Source organism: Mizuhopecten yessoensis, unplaced genomic scaffold (assembly GCF_002113885.1).
Source record: "Mizuhopecten yessoensis strain PY_sf001 unplaced genomic scaffold, ASM211388v2 scaffold716329, whole genome shotgun sequence".
Taxonomy (NCBI): Eukaryota; Metazoa; Mollusca; class Bivalvia; order Pectinida; family Pectinidae; genus Mizuhopecten; species Mizuhopecten yessoensis.
Window position 1 is genome coordinate 286,706 of NW_018480062.1, and position 17,060 is coordinate 303,765.

The following is a 17,060-nucleotide window of genomic DNA, read 5'->3' on the forward strand; positions in this document are numbered from 1 at the left end:
AAAGAAATGTACAAAATTAGTGACATCAATGCGTTTGAAAATGGAATTGTGTCAAAAAGGTACCTGTTCCTACTGAGAGTAGATCTTTGTGTGAACTGGGTTCATAATCTCATCTGGAGGTAGAGAGCTGTGTTTCTTATTTAAAGAAAATTCGGGCACTTCGGCTTATTTTGAATGAATAAGTACAACAAAAATAATAGAATTAAGTCATTTTAATGAAATTATCACCAAATGAAGTATTTTTTCAAAAAATGTTCGCTTAGATTCACACTGAATTCGTGACATTAGTTTACGTTGCTTTGTAAACTTAGATGCTGCTCGGAGTCTGTTTCGTTCCAAGGAGAACAGCGAGGGGTACTGCACAAGCTTTGGAAGGAATGGCTGACCAGCAGTTGTCCTGAGGGGTCCGTATTGTTTTGGCACTCGGGATCAAAATCTTCCGATATTGTCAATCTCTCCCTGAATAATAGGAAATTGCTTAATATAAATTACGAGTTTACAAATTAGTTTTATTAGATAAGCTAGATAGAGTATAGTATTGCAAATAAATTAAACGAGTTGTTAGCTTTTGAAGTTATAAAACGTCGTCGACGTACCTAGCAAATCACATTTGCCAAAGGTTCAAAAACTCCAGTAGCGTAGCATATAAGCATACACTATTTTTTTCAAGATTTTTATTAATATCTAGTTCTATGATTAATATTGACCGTCCGTATCAATCATAAAAAAAAGGAAAGTTTCAGTCTGATAAAATAGTGTTGAAGTATGTCTAGACATACACAGTGAAAAATCTTGAAGGTTAACGTAGAATTCTAAATCAAAAACTACCCGGCGGAAACTTACTACTTGCTTTCATATTACATATGTAAATATATTATCTTCATGAATGGAATAGTTCTTTCAATTCCGTGTACATTAGAGCATATCATATATTGGTCCGAATTTCCTACCTTTTCTTTGGGACGGGAGACCTTATAAGGGTTGGGTCGATCGGACGAGCGCCTTCCTCCAGTTCTGGAACGAAGTCCTCCAGAGAAGAGTCGGACAATGATTGTCTCGTCTCACGCCAACAAGTGTCATCAATGCTGTCCTCCTTTGAAAATTATAGAAAAATGGGTATATTCAGATGTAGTTCTTATTTATTCCTATTTCTACCGATACACGTACATAATATCATAGCCGGTCGCACGAAAAATCAAAACAGAAATGTTGAAATAAAAATACGTCAAGTACAGTTGAGTCTCTGTTGCTGATATAACTTATAGTAGTATATTCAAATTTGAAACCATGTAAAAGATTCCGTGCTTTATACGGTTAGGAGCGTTACACATCAGTACCTATTACTATATACATGTATAGTACGATTTGTAATGCATCACATGCCATTACGGGTAAATAGTTGATATAGTAGTCGACACCAATAGGAAGCTTCGGGAAGCTTCTCGCGGCGCATTTCAATGTTCCTATACTAATAAATGATAGCCAATCAAATCCCTGCATAATTTGTGTAAAACTATTTTAAAAGATTATACATGTAGATATTGAAACACGCTTAATTTGTTACCAGTCGGCCGCTTTCTCTTTGGAAAAATTAAAGATAGTGCAAATATATCTATACATATACACTCACTTTTTAGATGTTAAATCTCTTTTATAGATTACCTTGAACATTCTTGAAGAGTCTCAGTAATATTTGACACAATCAGTAAAAAGTTTTGCTGACTTACCGAATCGAACCAAAAGCTCGTGGATATTTCTAGAGAATGACCATGAACATCTCCATGAGATTTTCCCGCCATCGGGTCCAACAGCTCGCTTGCTCCTAATCCTACAGCGTCTACTATCGGTCGGAAACGGGTATGCTCTAGCTTTATATCATGTTGGCTGCTTCTCTCCGCGACCTCTATACAGCAATTTTCATTTTTCTCGGTTTTTAACCATGACAACCTTCTCTTCCGAAGGCGCCTTGAGGATTCAGATCTAGACATACACCCGCGTGTGGTGATCTGGTTTGGAGCCAATTCTCTGTCCTCATTGCCAAAAAAATGATAAGGCGAAAGACGAATACCATTTCGATTTACCACAATATCTGCATTGCTTCCGAAGGAATTTAAAGGCGGCGACGACCCGCCAGATTCCTTCCCAGTGTCCATAGTATCATAGACGTTTTCGACACTGTATGACTTGTGGTCGTCCATGGTTTCTGTTTTGTTATCAACGGTCCGCTTCATGTTTTTACCTCGATTTTTACTTGTCTTATGAAGCCATTCTCTGGAATCTTTCTTGTATCTTCGACCGTTCGTTAGAATGGGAAACTTGGCATCTTCTGATTTATCGATGAAGATTGGTATTTTTCCGTCGACAAAACACCAGATAGGCTTGTTTTCATTCATGTCCTAAGAGAACTAGATCAAATACGACCATCGACGTCAAATCCTCAGGTTATAGCTTAACTGACTAGAATCCAACCCAATTTCCTTACAGAAACTGTTTCTTCTATATGTACAAGCCAACTCGAGGGTTGCCAATGCAGCAAATACTATTATGACGTGCCTTGATGTGTGACGTCATTCTAGTAAATGCGCAACAAATACAACATGGCTACAATCGGTATGACGTCATAGATCTTAGTCTATTGTTGTTCACGAAATCTCCATAGTATCTTCCGGAATCAACAATATGGCAGAAGTAGGCTAACACCAAAGACACGAGGTAAGTTTTAATTGTCTGTTGTACACAGGAAAAATGTAGGCTATGTATCGACATTGTGGGGTTTATTTTGTAGTTGAATGGTCCCTGTTCACTGTTTGTGCGGGGTCGTATATAGTTGACTTGTCGATGTGAAGGAGGCTGGAACAACATCCCCGCTTCCCCTTTAGAAGGCAGATTACACAGGGAAGGACTAGACTGGTACCTGTCTTTGAAATATTTAATTAATGATACTTTGATAAGTCTGGTCGTTTGGATGTCTGATATTAAAAAATGGGAAGTAAGATAGTAGAAGATCAAGATTGTAACTGGTCAACTTCTAGAAAAACCTAGTGTCGGGTAACCGAAGTAACCGTGAGTGACCTTATTTATGTATACAATGATGTGCTATAAGTCTTTCGCGTTACGTCATTATTTTCCTGGCTTCGTTTCTAGTCCATAATTAATAAATTTCAGCACAAAGCTACAACTTTTATGCTGGGATGAAAAGTGATATCTCAACGACTGAGCTACGGATAAATATCACCAGACGAAACACTAGATCACTCTCAAACAGGATGTTAAGTTTTATCAAAATAAGATGTCAAACAACATTTCAAAAATATTGAATTGCGGTTTGGACACTCCGTAACTTACACGTCGGATGCAAAGGTGTAAAGATTGTCTTACCAAAAACACTTTATTGGAATTCAACGCTACAAGTTATTGTCATGTTTTTTAAATACTGGAGAGAGATGAAAGAAAAAATGTTGCTTGAAACCACCTATCTTCACGAGTTATTTCCCTTTACATTGTAAACTCTGCATTGAAAAAAACTGTTTGAGAAGTTATATTATAATTAACTAATCTGTGATAGAATAAAATAAAATATTAACCAAATCAAAAAAGTATGTATCAGAAAAATTGATCCAAACTTGCCCGATTTACTGATATGAGATATATTACGTTGAGACAATTGGGTTGATGCTAGTCTCATTACTGTTGCTCGGTAAATTCTCCATAAACTCTTCTATGCATCCCTATTTGGCGTAAAAATTGTGTATGAAAATAATGAATGAGATAATTATGGATTATCATCTATATATACTACTTTTTACCACCTACCGGTAGTATGATAAATTCATTAGCATTGGTTGTCAGTATGAGAAAAAATTGAGAACGACTTAATTGAGAACAACTTGAGAAGAACTTGAGAACGGATTGCGGCCGAATTACAATCAGTTGAATAGCCAAATTCATTTCAGGAAAGCAGATAGATTCGTTTCGCTCACAGAAAACGAATGAAAATGATTTTCACAAACAATATGTTAGAAATCATTCTTATATTCTTCATACTGGATCTGAGATCATGTATGTTGAATGTGGGATTTAATACAGCGGATTTTACTATACCTGTATCCCAAGTTATGAATACGAAGTATGTCCACTCCCGACCCCCTACAATAATTACCTCCCCTTTCTCTGTTTTCCCTAGTCACCTCTCCTGGCCTCCACACCCGTGTACGTTACGGACCAGTCTGTCGTGAATAACGCGTCATCCGGTTACAAAATTAACACGTAACCATATTACATCCTATCAGCACCATACTGATTTGTAATTATCCTTCATCGTTAATTACCGTATCTAAGCGAGCGCGCCAGACAACAGCATCGATCCCTGCTGGTCAAGTGAGATAATTCGGACCCGAGTTCCCTTCTTACCAGAAAAAGATGATCTGCTGGACTTGCAGATTGATAATCAATTATATGGGATATAAGTTAGGGTATCATAATGCACATTAAGCATCATATATCTCACACACGGTACTGTGTAAGCGTGTACTGTTTCTAGCTATATATACTTTCTCGTACACTGTTTTCCATCGCTTCTGGCTTTGACATTGAACGTTCGCCAACACGAAGGAGGTAATGGGGTCTTTCTCCAGACAGGGAAAAAGAAAAATGTCATTTAAATGGTAGTTGCTCTCCTGGTTAAACATTCAGCAATTAATGCAATCAAAACAACCGGGTTTACTCGTTGTCAGTATAATGTGACCGGGCGGAATACTGTGCCGGGTGGCTTCGGCATGGAACAAGAAAGGTTAGCTAATAGAGAGAAAAAAGGGATAAATTACTCATGTGCGCTAATGGGACACCAGATCAATGTTGGTATCCTCCAAGACAGCAGAAAACCACCGACACTGAGTGGGCACATTAGTCGCCTCATTCGATAGTGTGCTGGATCAGCGAAATCTTCAACTGGATTTATTACCATGTTAATTATGTATTGCATGGTATCCGTTATTTAAGAATCCCTGTGCCACTGTACTGTCGTTTTTTCCTACATTTAATAACCTCCCTTTAACTTATGTTTAGATAAAACTAGCGCACGTTGTCAAGGTAGCTCAATTGGTTTTAGCGATGGTATAACAATCTGAAATAAAAGGGTTCGAATCTCGGTCTTGCCCCGCAGAATATTTTACACTCAGAACACGTTTCAGTGTTGATTATATTTTGTTTATTTTATCTCCCTGTTTTATGGTCGCCATCGCGATCAAATAGGAAAATATTTTTTTCTTTGTGTGACACGGAGGTGATTATTTTTATTATGTTCATTAGAGTGGTTTTGATGTCACAATCCAAGTTCTAACTTTGAGGTCGTAACAACACTTGGATTTGACCAAGATTGACATGCCGTGTGTCGTCGATGAAGCCTGGAATATTTGATCATATTCCTATTGTATTCAGTTTTAAAAGTCTCCATCTCCATTCATGTTTTGTTCTTGCTTTTTCAATTTTGAGTTCACAACTCACTTTGGATTTGTTGAGCCTTCTCTTTGTTTTAGAACCATCTTCCCTCACTAAAATGTTTAGTATATAGATGCTTGGATAACAATTCGTGTTTACCCTACTATATTTCTATTTTATGATTTTATTCGAGCTTTAAAATTGTTGTCATTAAACTAAAAAAATACTAATTTACCAGTCAATTGTTCAAGTGCCTACACAAGTTTTATATCCCAGCCACACCGCTTATGTTCCCATTCCAAAGCACTTGGGAACGTATTTTTCTCAAAAAAGAACGTCTGCTCGCGCCAGATGACGTCCGAAAACAGAAATATAGTGTCAACACAAAAAGGATCCGCGTAAGAAAATAGGACGTCGTAAACATATCAATATAAAGTTACCGGAAAATATTGTGAGAATAACAACACAATTTCAGGTGTAAATGTGCATATGGAAAAGCCAATGATGATAGGATTGTTTTAAAAATATTTATTCTACGTAGTTTTAAGGTTCACTGAATTCCTCCACGCAAAACTTCTATTTGTTTACGGTTGTCACAGGCGATCGGTTACCATTGAGCTTAGAAGTCATTTGGAAAACATGGTGTTTAGTTGAGTTTTTCAAATGGAGAAATATATAAGGTAGTAGTATATAGATGATAAAAAGTTTATCATACAGTATTTTCAGTGTTTGTCGTTCGAACAATTTTCTCATCGCTCGCACGTAGATAAAATCTCGAGTCCACACGCGGTTTTTGAGAAAATTTATACGTTCCCAAGTGCTGGGGAATGGGGAAATCTGTTCTCAAGTTCTTCTCAAGTCGTTCTCAAGTTCTTCTCATACTGACAACCAATGATAATCAATTTACAATGTATCATGCTACCGGTATCCAACTTCCAAATATAAGTTGTAATTAACGNGATTTGAAAAGACAGACAAGAACAAATCCTTTATTGCTATAGTATTATGATGTTTGTGTATAAATCAATTTGTTTATAAATACATATTTCCGAACTTATGAATTTTATATGATGATATATAACGCAACATTGAAAGTATAGCTTCGGTTCCATTTTTTACCATTTTTTCCAGCCACAGAACAGAACCTAGATTATATCGATGAACGGTAATTATAACGCCTGGCAGGATCATAGATCGGAATCTTTTGTAGTACAAGCCCTCTCGCAGGTCTCTCTCATGGCTTTCCAAGATGTAGAGGTAAGTGAATTTCGATTTCCAGATTTATATATGCTGGACCAGACCGGAATTCAAACACAGACACCCCAAACTGTATACAGGCAATCTATTTCTAAACTATATTTGACCGCCAACCATTCACCAAGTCTGTATCACTTCAAAAAATGCGGTTTTGTCTCCTCATTTCACTTAATGTTGATATAAAAATTGGGGAAAACTACGAAATTAGTAAATAATATCATTTCAGTTTTTGTTTGAACAAGGTGTTTTTCCATCTATGTATATATATGTATCTCACTATTATTAAACTCCTTTCCAGTGTCGTCAAGCTTATATAAATAATATAGTGTATACCCATGTGTTTTTTTTTAAATTTTAATGAAGGAATTCGGTCAGCCCGTGTCAGCCCACGACATCAGTGCCAACACGGACGTGTCGCGACCAACAGATCCCGAGTCTATGGGTAGGAGGCACCCCTTGTTGGACTCTGAGGGGGAGGATGAAGATGATGAGGGGGAAATCATCATAACCTCTTTACAATTAGACATGTCCGAACTGACTGCATCTGACCACTTAGCAAGGGTGGCATTAGAGGAGGAAGAAGTCACTATATCTGTTGATATTGAACGCAAGGTTTCCCTTCGGCACTTCGGACTGAATGGTAAAGTTAGCATAACAAAAAGTCATGATTTTTATTTACATTTCCACTGCGAGTTCCTCTATGTAGGGCTATGAACGCAATTGGATCAGCGTCATTTTAATTCCCCCCTCCCTGCCTCGAATAACATTAGACAAGCTAGAAAGCAAACATTTTGATGACGACAGACTGTTAAAAAAATCTCGTTTGCACTAACATAAATACTTCAATATCGGAAATATAAGGGAATATTGGTACTAAGGTCAATAATAATAATAAAAATAGAATGTCAATATAAGGATTGAACGTATTTTTTTCAATGTTCATGCCGGTATGAACGCAAATCAGTTACATGCATATTTACCATGCATGAAGCCCGCCCGCTAATTAATGAATATGTATATAACCGATTATGCGTTCATACCAACATGAAATTGAAAAAATGCCGTTCAATCCTGATGTTATATTTGTATCTCGCTATTTGGAATAACCTATTAACGCGCAAGTGTTGTATTGCCGAGGCCAATATACACTTCGTTGTTCCGGATATACACTTCGTTGTTCCCAGTTCCAAGGGACAGATGCTATGTTTTATGTTCTTTTAAGCTCTACTGATAGTTTTCTCTGACCGGACATTATTCCCAGGGCTAATGCTAAGTTGTTAAAAAATAGAAAAGGGGAATATCCATTATCAAACATTCATATATTTCAAAAATCAATATGGTCTTTATTTTATTTTTGTTTTGTTTTTTGATTTTGCTATAGGCCTGTTTTTGCATTGAATTCGTTATCCAGATAATTAGTCGTGTGTTATTAAAAAAAAACTCTGAAGGACTTGCTTACTATAAAGAGACCGAGCCAGTCGATATTGGCGGAGCTTGTGCTGATCTGACCTCACCCAGTTGTTATTGATCTTGAGAAGACGGCACCATTGATATTAAAACATTAGACATGACTCTAGATAGGTTTTGTTTTGAAATTTCGGTTGGAATATTGTTGTTGTTGATTTTTTCAATATTCGTGTGTTTTGTATCGATCGGTATAATATTCGGATGCGGCAGGTTACTGGTTCCCCTAGACCATGGACTGTTTTCATAAAACTCTTCTCATGCTAAAGTATGGATTCTGTGCAAAAGTCAAAATTCTTGCCCTTCGTTTAAATCGTGTGACATGGTCAAAAAGGCAAGTGTAAACACTGAAAACGGTATTTGGCGTTTAGTCTCACCTGAAGATTTTCCGAATCATTAATAGTTTTATTAGTTCGTCACAGTAGCAAGAGATTGACCCATGGATATTAGGACAGAATCTGGGATTGTGCAAGAGAACGGTTTTATGAATACGGTCCTACATGTAGGCAAATAGAACATTCTATATACCTCATGCCAGTATTTCAACTGTATGATAATCGACATAGTATAACTATATAATACCAGAAATGATTGCAATAAACAGTACCTTAACTAATATGAAATAATGTGATAGGAATGTACGGTTATTTCACATTCAGAATCCAAGATTCCTTATCCAATCCATGCACATTTGAATTGAAATAGTCAACAAATAAGAAATAAAGTTTCCCTAACGCGTTGTTTCCACCAAAGCATTAATATTATGGCAGGGGAGCTATATTCCAGCTTTCGACCGGTAAGAAATGCCATTGAAGTGATGAGCTACTTAATTTCCTGTATCCTGTTAGTTGGTTTCGAGAACAGACGATGTGTTGTCCAGATCATGTTTTCGTCTTTAGGTTTGGAGACGGTTTCTGTCAACTGTCGAACCTATGTTGTCTACCTGCTTACACGTATCATTATGGCGGAACGGGTGATGAATGTCTAATTCATCTTTTCTTTTTGTAAATGTTATTTCAGTCCAGGAGAACACGGGAGGATTTGCCCTGCCCAGAGCAGCGAGTCATAGCGGGGTCAGCCGTACGAACTCCATGCAGCGACTCAGGGATATCTTCTCGTGGGTAGGTGCATGTACATTAACTGACATAGACAGTTGAATGTCCAATACTGCTAACTAGGCAGGAATACGTACCAGTCCGTGATTGACAAATTGATTTCTACATTTACATCTGTATATGTAGCTAAAAAAGTACATGTTATGGAGTTCAAAAGTTGTTTTTCTACGAAAGCCTATTGAGGTCATTTTCGCAGAAGATTAAAAAAAAATCGCGATATAACTCAAAACCTTCGCGATATAACACAAAGCTTCTTACAAAAGCGACGCAACACGTTTAATTGTCAGTTCAGTTTAAGATGAATGACAAGAATGAAGATTTTTGGGAGTTCATTCAGGGAGTCACGTCAGGCAAAAGAGGATCAATGATGGTTTTTGGCGTTATTCCACGACGGTTTCGCGTTATTACGCAATCTTCTAGGAAAATGAGCTCAGTAGGGGTCCATAGTTTCTTTTTAAGTTTGTTCGATATTTACCGAAAGCTCTTTGTTTTCTGGTTCACTTTAGGTTTGCTGTCAGATATTTCTCTTTTTACGAATTTTTGACTTTCGGAACATTTCAGATTCTTTTGTCATTTAGTACAGTGGATAAATCTTAAATAGAGGAAATGTCAATATCGTGCTGTATATTGATAACCTTCTTAGGCTCTCTTCGTCGAGTTACATGTACCAGTTTCTGACATACAAAATGTACATGTACATTATCTTTGTCCACAGTTTCCGTTTAGATAACTCCTATCCCGTTGCATTGTGGATTATTCATAATCGACCCAATCACGCATTAACAAGTATAATTCCTATCAAGTTTAAGAAGATCAGATTGTATTTTCTTTGATTTCATAAATGTTCACAAAAAATATAAGTTGAATATATTCGTTTTAAATGAAACCATTAAACGAATTGTAGAAATGTTGTCCAATGAATTTGTTTTAATAGAAAGGACGCACCAAATCTGACACTAGTACTCCGGGAGCTCTGCCCACACTAGACGAGGAAGGGTCAAAACCAGCACCCGAAAAGAGGTCGGACAGGAAAGGAATATTTGGGCGAAGGAAGCAACAGAACCGAAGTATGCATTGATTCGTGTCAAAGTTAAATAGTAAAAGTAATACAATCTATACAAGTTATAGGTATCGTAAGCTGGCATACACTTGACAAATGCCTACTTGCCATACTTCTTTGCCAAAATATCGTTGACCTCCTTTACTAAATGTCTTTGCTGTTATTTCGTTGAAAACGGTTTGGAGTTTGATTATTCTAAACTTCATTTGATTCAAAAGTTTAACGAGAATTCTATAACAAGCAGTGCAATGGTGGATCCACCAATTCACGATAAGTCAATGATTGACGACATTTGCATCAATTAGATTTCTGTTTTTAGATGCTCATTTATTGAACTATGCAGGTCATTATATTACTGATACTGTCATTATTGTAATATGTTGGTGATTCTATGCGGTCTAAAAATAATATTTCAAGTGTTCATTCAGAGAATTAACTTTTCACGTTGATGATGAAGCTCCGTACTTCAACAGCAGGGAAAATACTGAGAATTCCGAAAGATTAATCTGTCACTAGGATTTTATTTTCTGGTGTAAAAAGTGTCAAAATTGTCAACAAAATCTAGCACACACTGAACGTGGGGATTTTTGCAATAATAGAGATAATTACAAATCTATATAATACATATACCTGTATGATACGAATGTCGCGTGTTTTGTAATATCTGTAAGTAACAGCTAAACTGAGCTGGGAGTGAGCAAATTATCCGGATCAGTGAACAAAGGCAACAGTTAACAGAAATATAATCATCCCAATATGTTGAATACTGTAAAACAAATATACATGATATGTGACAATATTTGTATTTAAAGTTGACAATCATTTCACGTTCGAATGTAGTTTTTATGGTGCTTGTTGGGTTTCTGCATCAACCAAAGATTTTTAAATGATGTTTCTATTTTTTGTATTTCTAATGGTTATTTTTCGCAACGAGGTGGTTGACCCTGCTGTTGGATTATCACTACATGTAATTTAAGTATGTTTTTTAACGTTATTAAGGGTGTTTAAGGCACCTGTACCGTTTCGATCTATTCTACATATGATAGGGAACACTTTACGCATGGATTGTCCATTCTAAATGGCCATGTGATGACTTGTTTAATTTGTTTTGCTTTTGTTCATCTACAAACAAGATTTTGAAACCATTCCTTTCTTTCTTCGCATTTTAGTGGTTATTCTGCTCATATTAATTCATTTGGATGACTCCTCTGGTGGCCTTCTTCATCTCTGTTAATCGAATCCCCTTTCCTCCTAGCCCAGATTGATTCTTTGAAAGGGAGGCAAGTGGAATGTAAGGAAAGTCTAAGAATCTATCAGGGTTAGGAGGGAAGGAAATTCGATGATCAGATACGAAGGGGGCCACCAGCTGAGTCATCTTTATGACCCCATTTTAACATCTGCTAAGGGACGGAAAGGGTAAACATGTTTTCCCGTCCCCCTGACTGCCTGCAGTATAAGAGTGCAATGGGCGAAATGTCTTCAGGTGATCTTTGACAGCTGACTTTACTGATACGGCACAGTGTGACTTAGTCAGTTGTTTTCAGGGGTTTAGTTAGAGTCGAGACACCGGTCATTTACATTTTTGCTTGACAAAGGAAACAGGCGTTTTCGAAAGCTTGCAAAATAAGTTTTCAATTTCTACTTGTGCTCAAAACAAACTTAGCCTTTGTTATTCATAAAAAACTAATGAATCCTATTCCGAATATTTGGTCTATACTTAAAGGTATAGGTCATTGCAAGGGGTCAAATGTAAAATTTCTCTAGTGCTTGTCCGAACATATATTTTAAAACTGCAGAGCATCCTATCTAGACAACTGTACTTTCTAGGTAAATAGTGGATCGGTAAGATAAATAGTGAATCAGTAGCCTTTGTGAGCTTTCACTCAATTTTTTTTGCAATAATGTATTATTTCAGACCGCCAACCCGAAACACAACAAACGGCCCCTAATGTAAATCTCACAGGCGGCGAGGCACCAGTTATGACTCAAAAAGTGTTCCAGACTTACTTCCACAACGCTGTAGAAGGAAGGACGTACGTCCCGCCTGTTAATGAGGATGATACTATAGACTTTTCAAGTTATATTTTATAGTATATGTATATTTCCGGAACACTTAAATAAGTGATATTGTGACCCGAACAAAGAGGCATACGGTCTAAACGCGGATACTTTAGAATTTTCGTAGATGTCTTTGATTGATATTTTAATCTTTACTTATCGTGTAATATCTTCTGAATACACGCTGAAATACTATTTGCCCTTTTGTTTTTACTTATTTCCCTCTTGGTAAGAGCTAAAGTCATTCGATGTCGATGTCCATTGACGGATGGGTCCTACATTAAAACGTCAGAGGTTTCATCACAAGGGTCACACGCATCAAATATTGGATTTTGAAAGTATATGGGTTGCTGCTAGCACCAAAATGATGTGCAAACGCTTCAGACACATGGCCTTCGGGTCAACGGAAAATATATTTAGAATTTTAAAGAGAGAAAAAAGTTATCTGCTATTTTCAAAGATTTAGTCTTCATTTCTTTATTCACCGTTTTTCCCAATAGTCTCATAAGACCAGGACATTAACAACCCCTGATCTCTAAGACGCACTCAAAATTTGACAGAATGGACCGTTCCATACTCATTTAGAACCCAAAAATGCCATTTTTATGTGTTTGGTAACTCCTCTCACGCAGAATCAATGTCAATCAGCATGTCTCTGTGAATATGAAGAAATTAGGGTAACAGATGGCGCTTTTGTTTCTTTGTGATATGCAGATGCGCCTTCATTTTGCGTCGTAAACTGCAGGTACGCCCCGCTGACGATTTGGAAACGAAGCTTTATATTATTTTAGTTTTTCATTTGACAAACCACCTCCTGTTCTGTTATTCAAATATCTAACGAATCCGCAGATGACAAAATGCTGTGATTTAACTATCCTTGATGACAGGCATGCCAGCTTGATGACTTTTGGGTACGAGATCCTGAAAGCTGTTGTATACCTTTCCACTGAGCAAACTGCCGGTCAACTATTGAACCATATATCGAAGCATGGGTAACTACACGGACTTTTGAACATTACTGAATGTTGTTTATCGGTCATATTTGATTCTTGTATCTTTCATAAACCGCATGTTGATTATATCTCAAAGATTTACCGGATATTGGTGCGTTCCCCAACTCCGTTCTTATCACGTTGGTCGATTTTGTTATGATTTTTGTGCGTGCGTGTTTGTGTGAACAGTTATCAATTTTGTTGTAGAATAAATGCATTCTAAATACATCTATTTCTCGGCTCTCCCTCCACTGAACTATGTATTATTACTATGATATATGACGAATAACAAAATCACCACAAAATATTTGAATATAAACTTCCACTTTATCACAATAACATAACAATACGTCAACCACACACACCTGTGTAATCTCACTACCAAGATCTGCGTCCATTACATTGAAAGAAAACAATAAACAATGAAAGAATATGTCGCAGCGTGCGGTCCTTCGTGTTGCCGTCTAATCATCTCATACTCTTTATGATTGGATGGCATTCTATGTACAATTTTTTGACGCTTTGAACACTTACGTCATAATTGGTAAGATTCCCACATCAAACGAATTTTTTCTAATTTACAAAAATATTAAAATCCATCGACATATATCCTCACCTTCATTATCATCATTTTAGGCGGGTGACTGCAGTCCATATTATCTACAAGACGTCTCATATCATTTCTTATCACTTCAAAATAAATTAACAATTCATTTATTGTGTTCCATATACACTGTTATTCTCTGACATAAAATTCATCATGATATCGCTATTTACTCGCCATTTATCTTTGGTATAACATTCAAATTTTCCGCCAATGCGTATAACGCGATTAGTTAATATTTTTACACCTTACATTAAAATTCTGTCATATACAATTTGCGTAAGGCATACAACTTCAACAGAGAGAAAAAAAAACTGACTGTCGACAAAACATACATCATCTTAATTTGCCCAATTGGTGACATGCTCTAATAATGTCCATTATATATGGAGACCAATCGTCACTTACATCAGGCTAAAATATCTTACCGTGCTACAGTGTATTCAGACCATGATAAGCTATCGCGTTGAACTCCGGTTACAAAATTCATATCAGATGGTTATACTTGCAGATATATCATTCAAAGAAAGGGGTCACCCATGCTATAGGCGCTATAGGCGCTATAGCCGTGGCGTTCATTGGCTTGACAATTCTACTCTACTCCATCAAAAACATTGCGCAGCTTAACATACAAAATCGTTGCAACCACCCGATCTGAATATTCTACATAAAGGTCTATAATGAGAAGGACATGATAATACAATCAATGCAATTATTACACGTAAAGGTATTGAATAAGCAAGTGGGCATGCATAAAGGCCAATGCAAAAGTCTGATTGATATGAATATTCCACAAGAATGTCAGCACGACAGGTCATTTAAGTCTGAATATTGGTATTTATTTTGAAAACAAAACTTTTGCTTCAAACAACAATGTCGTACTTCGTTATGTCAAAGCAATATCACAATTGAAACAATATTCGAAATGATACAGACATTTGAGATAGCAGAGTCAGAAGACAAGCGCATAATCTGCCATTTGAACAAATAATACATTCCTTTAAAATACATAGCATTCGACAAAATAACGAGATTTGACGGTGCTGCACTTCTGAGTGATGACGTGAGGTCGACACACAAACGAGCGAATGATCAGGACATGAACCAATATTTACTTCTGAAATCATTTCCAGAGCATGAACGGGTTTTCAGAGTGCGAACGTTCTATCTAGCTAGGCTTTATAATTTTATCAGAAGTCTGACCTCAGAAACAAATAAACGACTCTTGACTCGAATTTTAATATATTACAATATGTTTCAGCTCATTAATTGATATTGGTCGAGGATTGATTCTGGGTGTGATATGGAAAAAGGCGTGTTTTATTCTGTTTATTACATACTTACTAATAAAAACTACTGTCTTATGATTTATTTTTTATTTTTGAAATATTGAAAAACGATTTATTTTCCAAAAGGGGTGTGATATGGGTTTTGCGGGCTGATACGGGATTTTGGGTGTGATACGGCGGGGGCTGATACGGGTTTTGGGGTGTGATACGGCGAGGGCTGATATGGGTTAGAGCAATTGTGTCGTATCGCATATACAAAAAACCCGTATTTATTAGTAAGTATGTAATAAATACTTATACTGTCTCATAAAGGCTTGGATCTTTCAAACGTGGGATAATGGAATAACACTTCATCACAATACCTTATCCGTCAGCATTACTCTTTAAAACTTAATATCTTTATAATTCAAATCGTTTAATTTCACTTCCTCATATTTTTCCCATCAACATTATTTTTAAAAACTTACTAATAATTGAATGAATCAAACTATGTAATAGCCTTTCCTCACAATAACTTATCCGTCATTATTATTTTTAAAAGGTTTTTTTTACATACGAATGATTCAAATTAAATAACTGAATGAATCAAATGATGCAATAACACTTCTTCACAATTACTTTTCTATCATCATTATGCTAGCCATTATATTAAATACTAAACTGTTTGAACCTCGTTAGTCTGGATACTAGCTGGAGTTCCTAAAATAGACAGGAAATTATATAAAGAAGTGATAGAATCAAAGTGTCACAAGGAGTTATCTGGTTCCTTAGTATGACAGTTACAATTTACTTTTAAATCAAAACATTTTTTCGAAAAGAAGAAACAAACCAAAATAAACCGATTAACAAGTCTGTTATATTATTATCTTCTTTGACCAGATATTTTGGCTGGAACCTGACCTAACCATTAAGTAAGTAAAGCTTGCTTGCCATGTACGCAAATGTTTAATCTATTTTTGCTATGCTTATTCTGCAGTTTGGTCCATGCACATTTAATAGCATGTAAATAACAACAAAAATTGATTGATTAGGGTGTATGATTTGTCCAGGTTATCAAAAACAATATAAACGAGGTCCACTATATCTTAGTCCACAGGCAATAATGGGAAGGTTGTCCATCAAAATGTCACTCTTCCAAAATACCATAGGTCCTATTGTTCCATGTCTTATTCCACATCCTTCCTGTAAACTCCCCTCCTGCTTTCTCGTTTATTCTTATCAAGCTATTAAGTCGAGGTATGTTGGCTGACTTATACATAGCTTGTCAAGTCTATTTTTAATGTATTTTATACACATGCGATCGTGAGGTTGGCGCTCCCAACATCCCTGCATGATGGAGTATACTTCATCTGTACACAAGCTAGGGCACTCTAGCAGGCACCCGTCGGTAATATGGCGGATAACCTGTGAAACAAGTAAGACGTAAAGAATGTAAGAACTGTTTAAGTCATGTATTGTTAACACTAAGCATCGAAACAAGCGTTTGACATAGGCCATGTCATATACGTTGCGTACGAATTGATATCGTCTGACATTTTAGACGACATACAAGAATAAAATGACGTCAAAAACAGCCCGATCATATTTTGACTCCACAACGGAGAAAGAAAAAAAAAGAGAGTTAAGATTGTTCCACTCACAGAAGGACATGGAAAACGTTTCTTTTCATGTTATGGTTTTTGCTGGGTTTTTTAAATAATAATAATGATAATAGGTGTGTGGGCAATGTGAGGTCATCTAAATATTTCGAAATATCAGACATGTGAAACAATAAAGAAGTATATA

General features: G+C 36.4%; 3 protein-coding genes across 3 annotated transcripts in view; 1 reads left to right on the top strand and 2 right to left on the bottom strand.

Moving 5' to 3' along the window:
* Positions 1-200: 200 nt before the first annotated feature.
* LOC110443140 lies at positions 201-2,576 on the bottom strand. Its single transcript, XM_021487150.1, has 3 exons — positions 1,728-2,576; positions 951-1,093; positions 201-459 (listed from the first exon to the last, which is right to left on the bottom strand). The coding sequence occupies exons 1-3, from the start codon at positions 2,391-2,393 to the stop codon at positions 285-287; spliced, it is 984 nt and encodes a 327-aa protein (XP_021342825.1). The 5' UTR covers positions 2,394-2,576; the 3' UTR covers positions 201-284.
* A 42-nt stretch (positions 2,577-2,618) lies between these two features.
* LOC110443141 lies at positions 2,619-12,585 on the top strand. The gene is made up of 6 exons (XM_021487151.1): positions 2,619-2,712; positions 6,568-6,693; positions 7,057-7,333; positions 9,178-9,278; positions 10,207-10,339; positions 12,248-12,585. The coding sequence occupies exons 2-6, from the start codon at positions 6,595-6,597 to the stop codon at positions 12,421-12,423; spliced, it is 786 nt and encodes a 261-aa protein (XP_021342826.1). The 5' UTR covers positions 2,619-2,712; positions 6,568-6,594; the 3' UTR covers positions 12,424-12,585.
* Positions 12,586-15,500: 2,915 nt separating this feature from the next.
* Positions 15,501-17,060, bottom strand: part of LOC110443153 (BDNF/NT-3 growth factors receptor-like) — a 126,075-nt gene continuing 124,515 nt past the window's right edge. The window contains exon 13 of the mRNA XM_021487187.1: positions 15,501-16,679. Coding sequence (XP_021342862.1) covers positions 16,494-16,679 — 186 coding nt within the window. The 3' untranslated portion in view covers positions 15,501-16,493. The remainder of the gene's footprint in view (positions 16,680-17,060) is intronic.

Excerpts from the sequence above, each read along its gene's own strand:
- LOC110443140 (XM_021487150.1), bottom strand. The coding sequence starts at position 2,393 with ATGAATGAAAACAAGCCTATCTGGTGTTTTGTCGACGGAAAAATACCA. Across the intron at positions 1,094-1,727 it reads CGAGCTTTTGGTTCGATTCG|GAGGACAGCATTGATGACAC; the intron begins GTAAGTCAGCAA and ends TAATTTTCAAAG. Across the intron at positions 460-950 it reads TCTCCCGTCCCAAAGAAAAG|GGAGAGATTGACAATATCGG; the intron begins GTAGGAAATTCG and ends CCTATTATTCAG.
- LOC110443141 (XM_021487151.1), top strand. The coding sequence starts at position 6,595 with ATGAACGGTAATTATAACGCCTGGCAGGATCATAGATCGGAATCTTTT. Across the intron at positions 6,694-7,056 it reads TGGCTTTCCAAGATGTAGAG|GAATTCGGTCAGCCCGTGTC; the intron begins GTAAGTGAATTT and ends ATTTTAATGAAG. Across the intron at positions 7,334-9,177 it reads TCGGCACTTCGGACTGAATG|TCCAGGAGAACACGGGAGGA; the intron begins GTAAAGTTAGCA and ends ATGTTATTTCAG.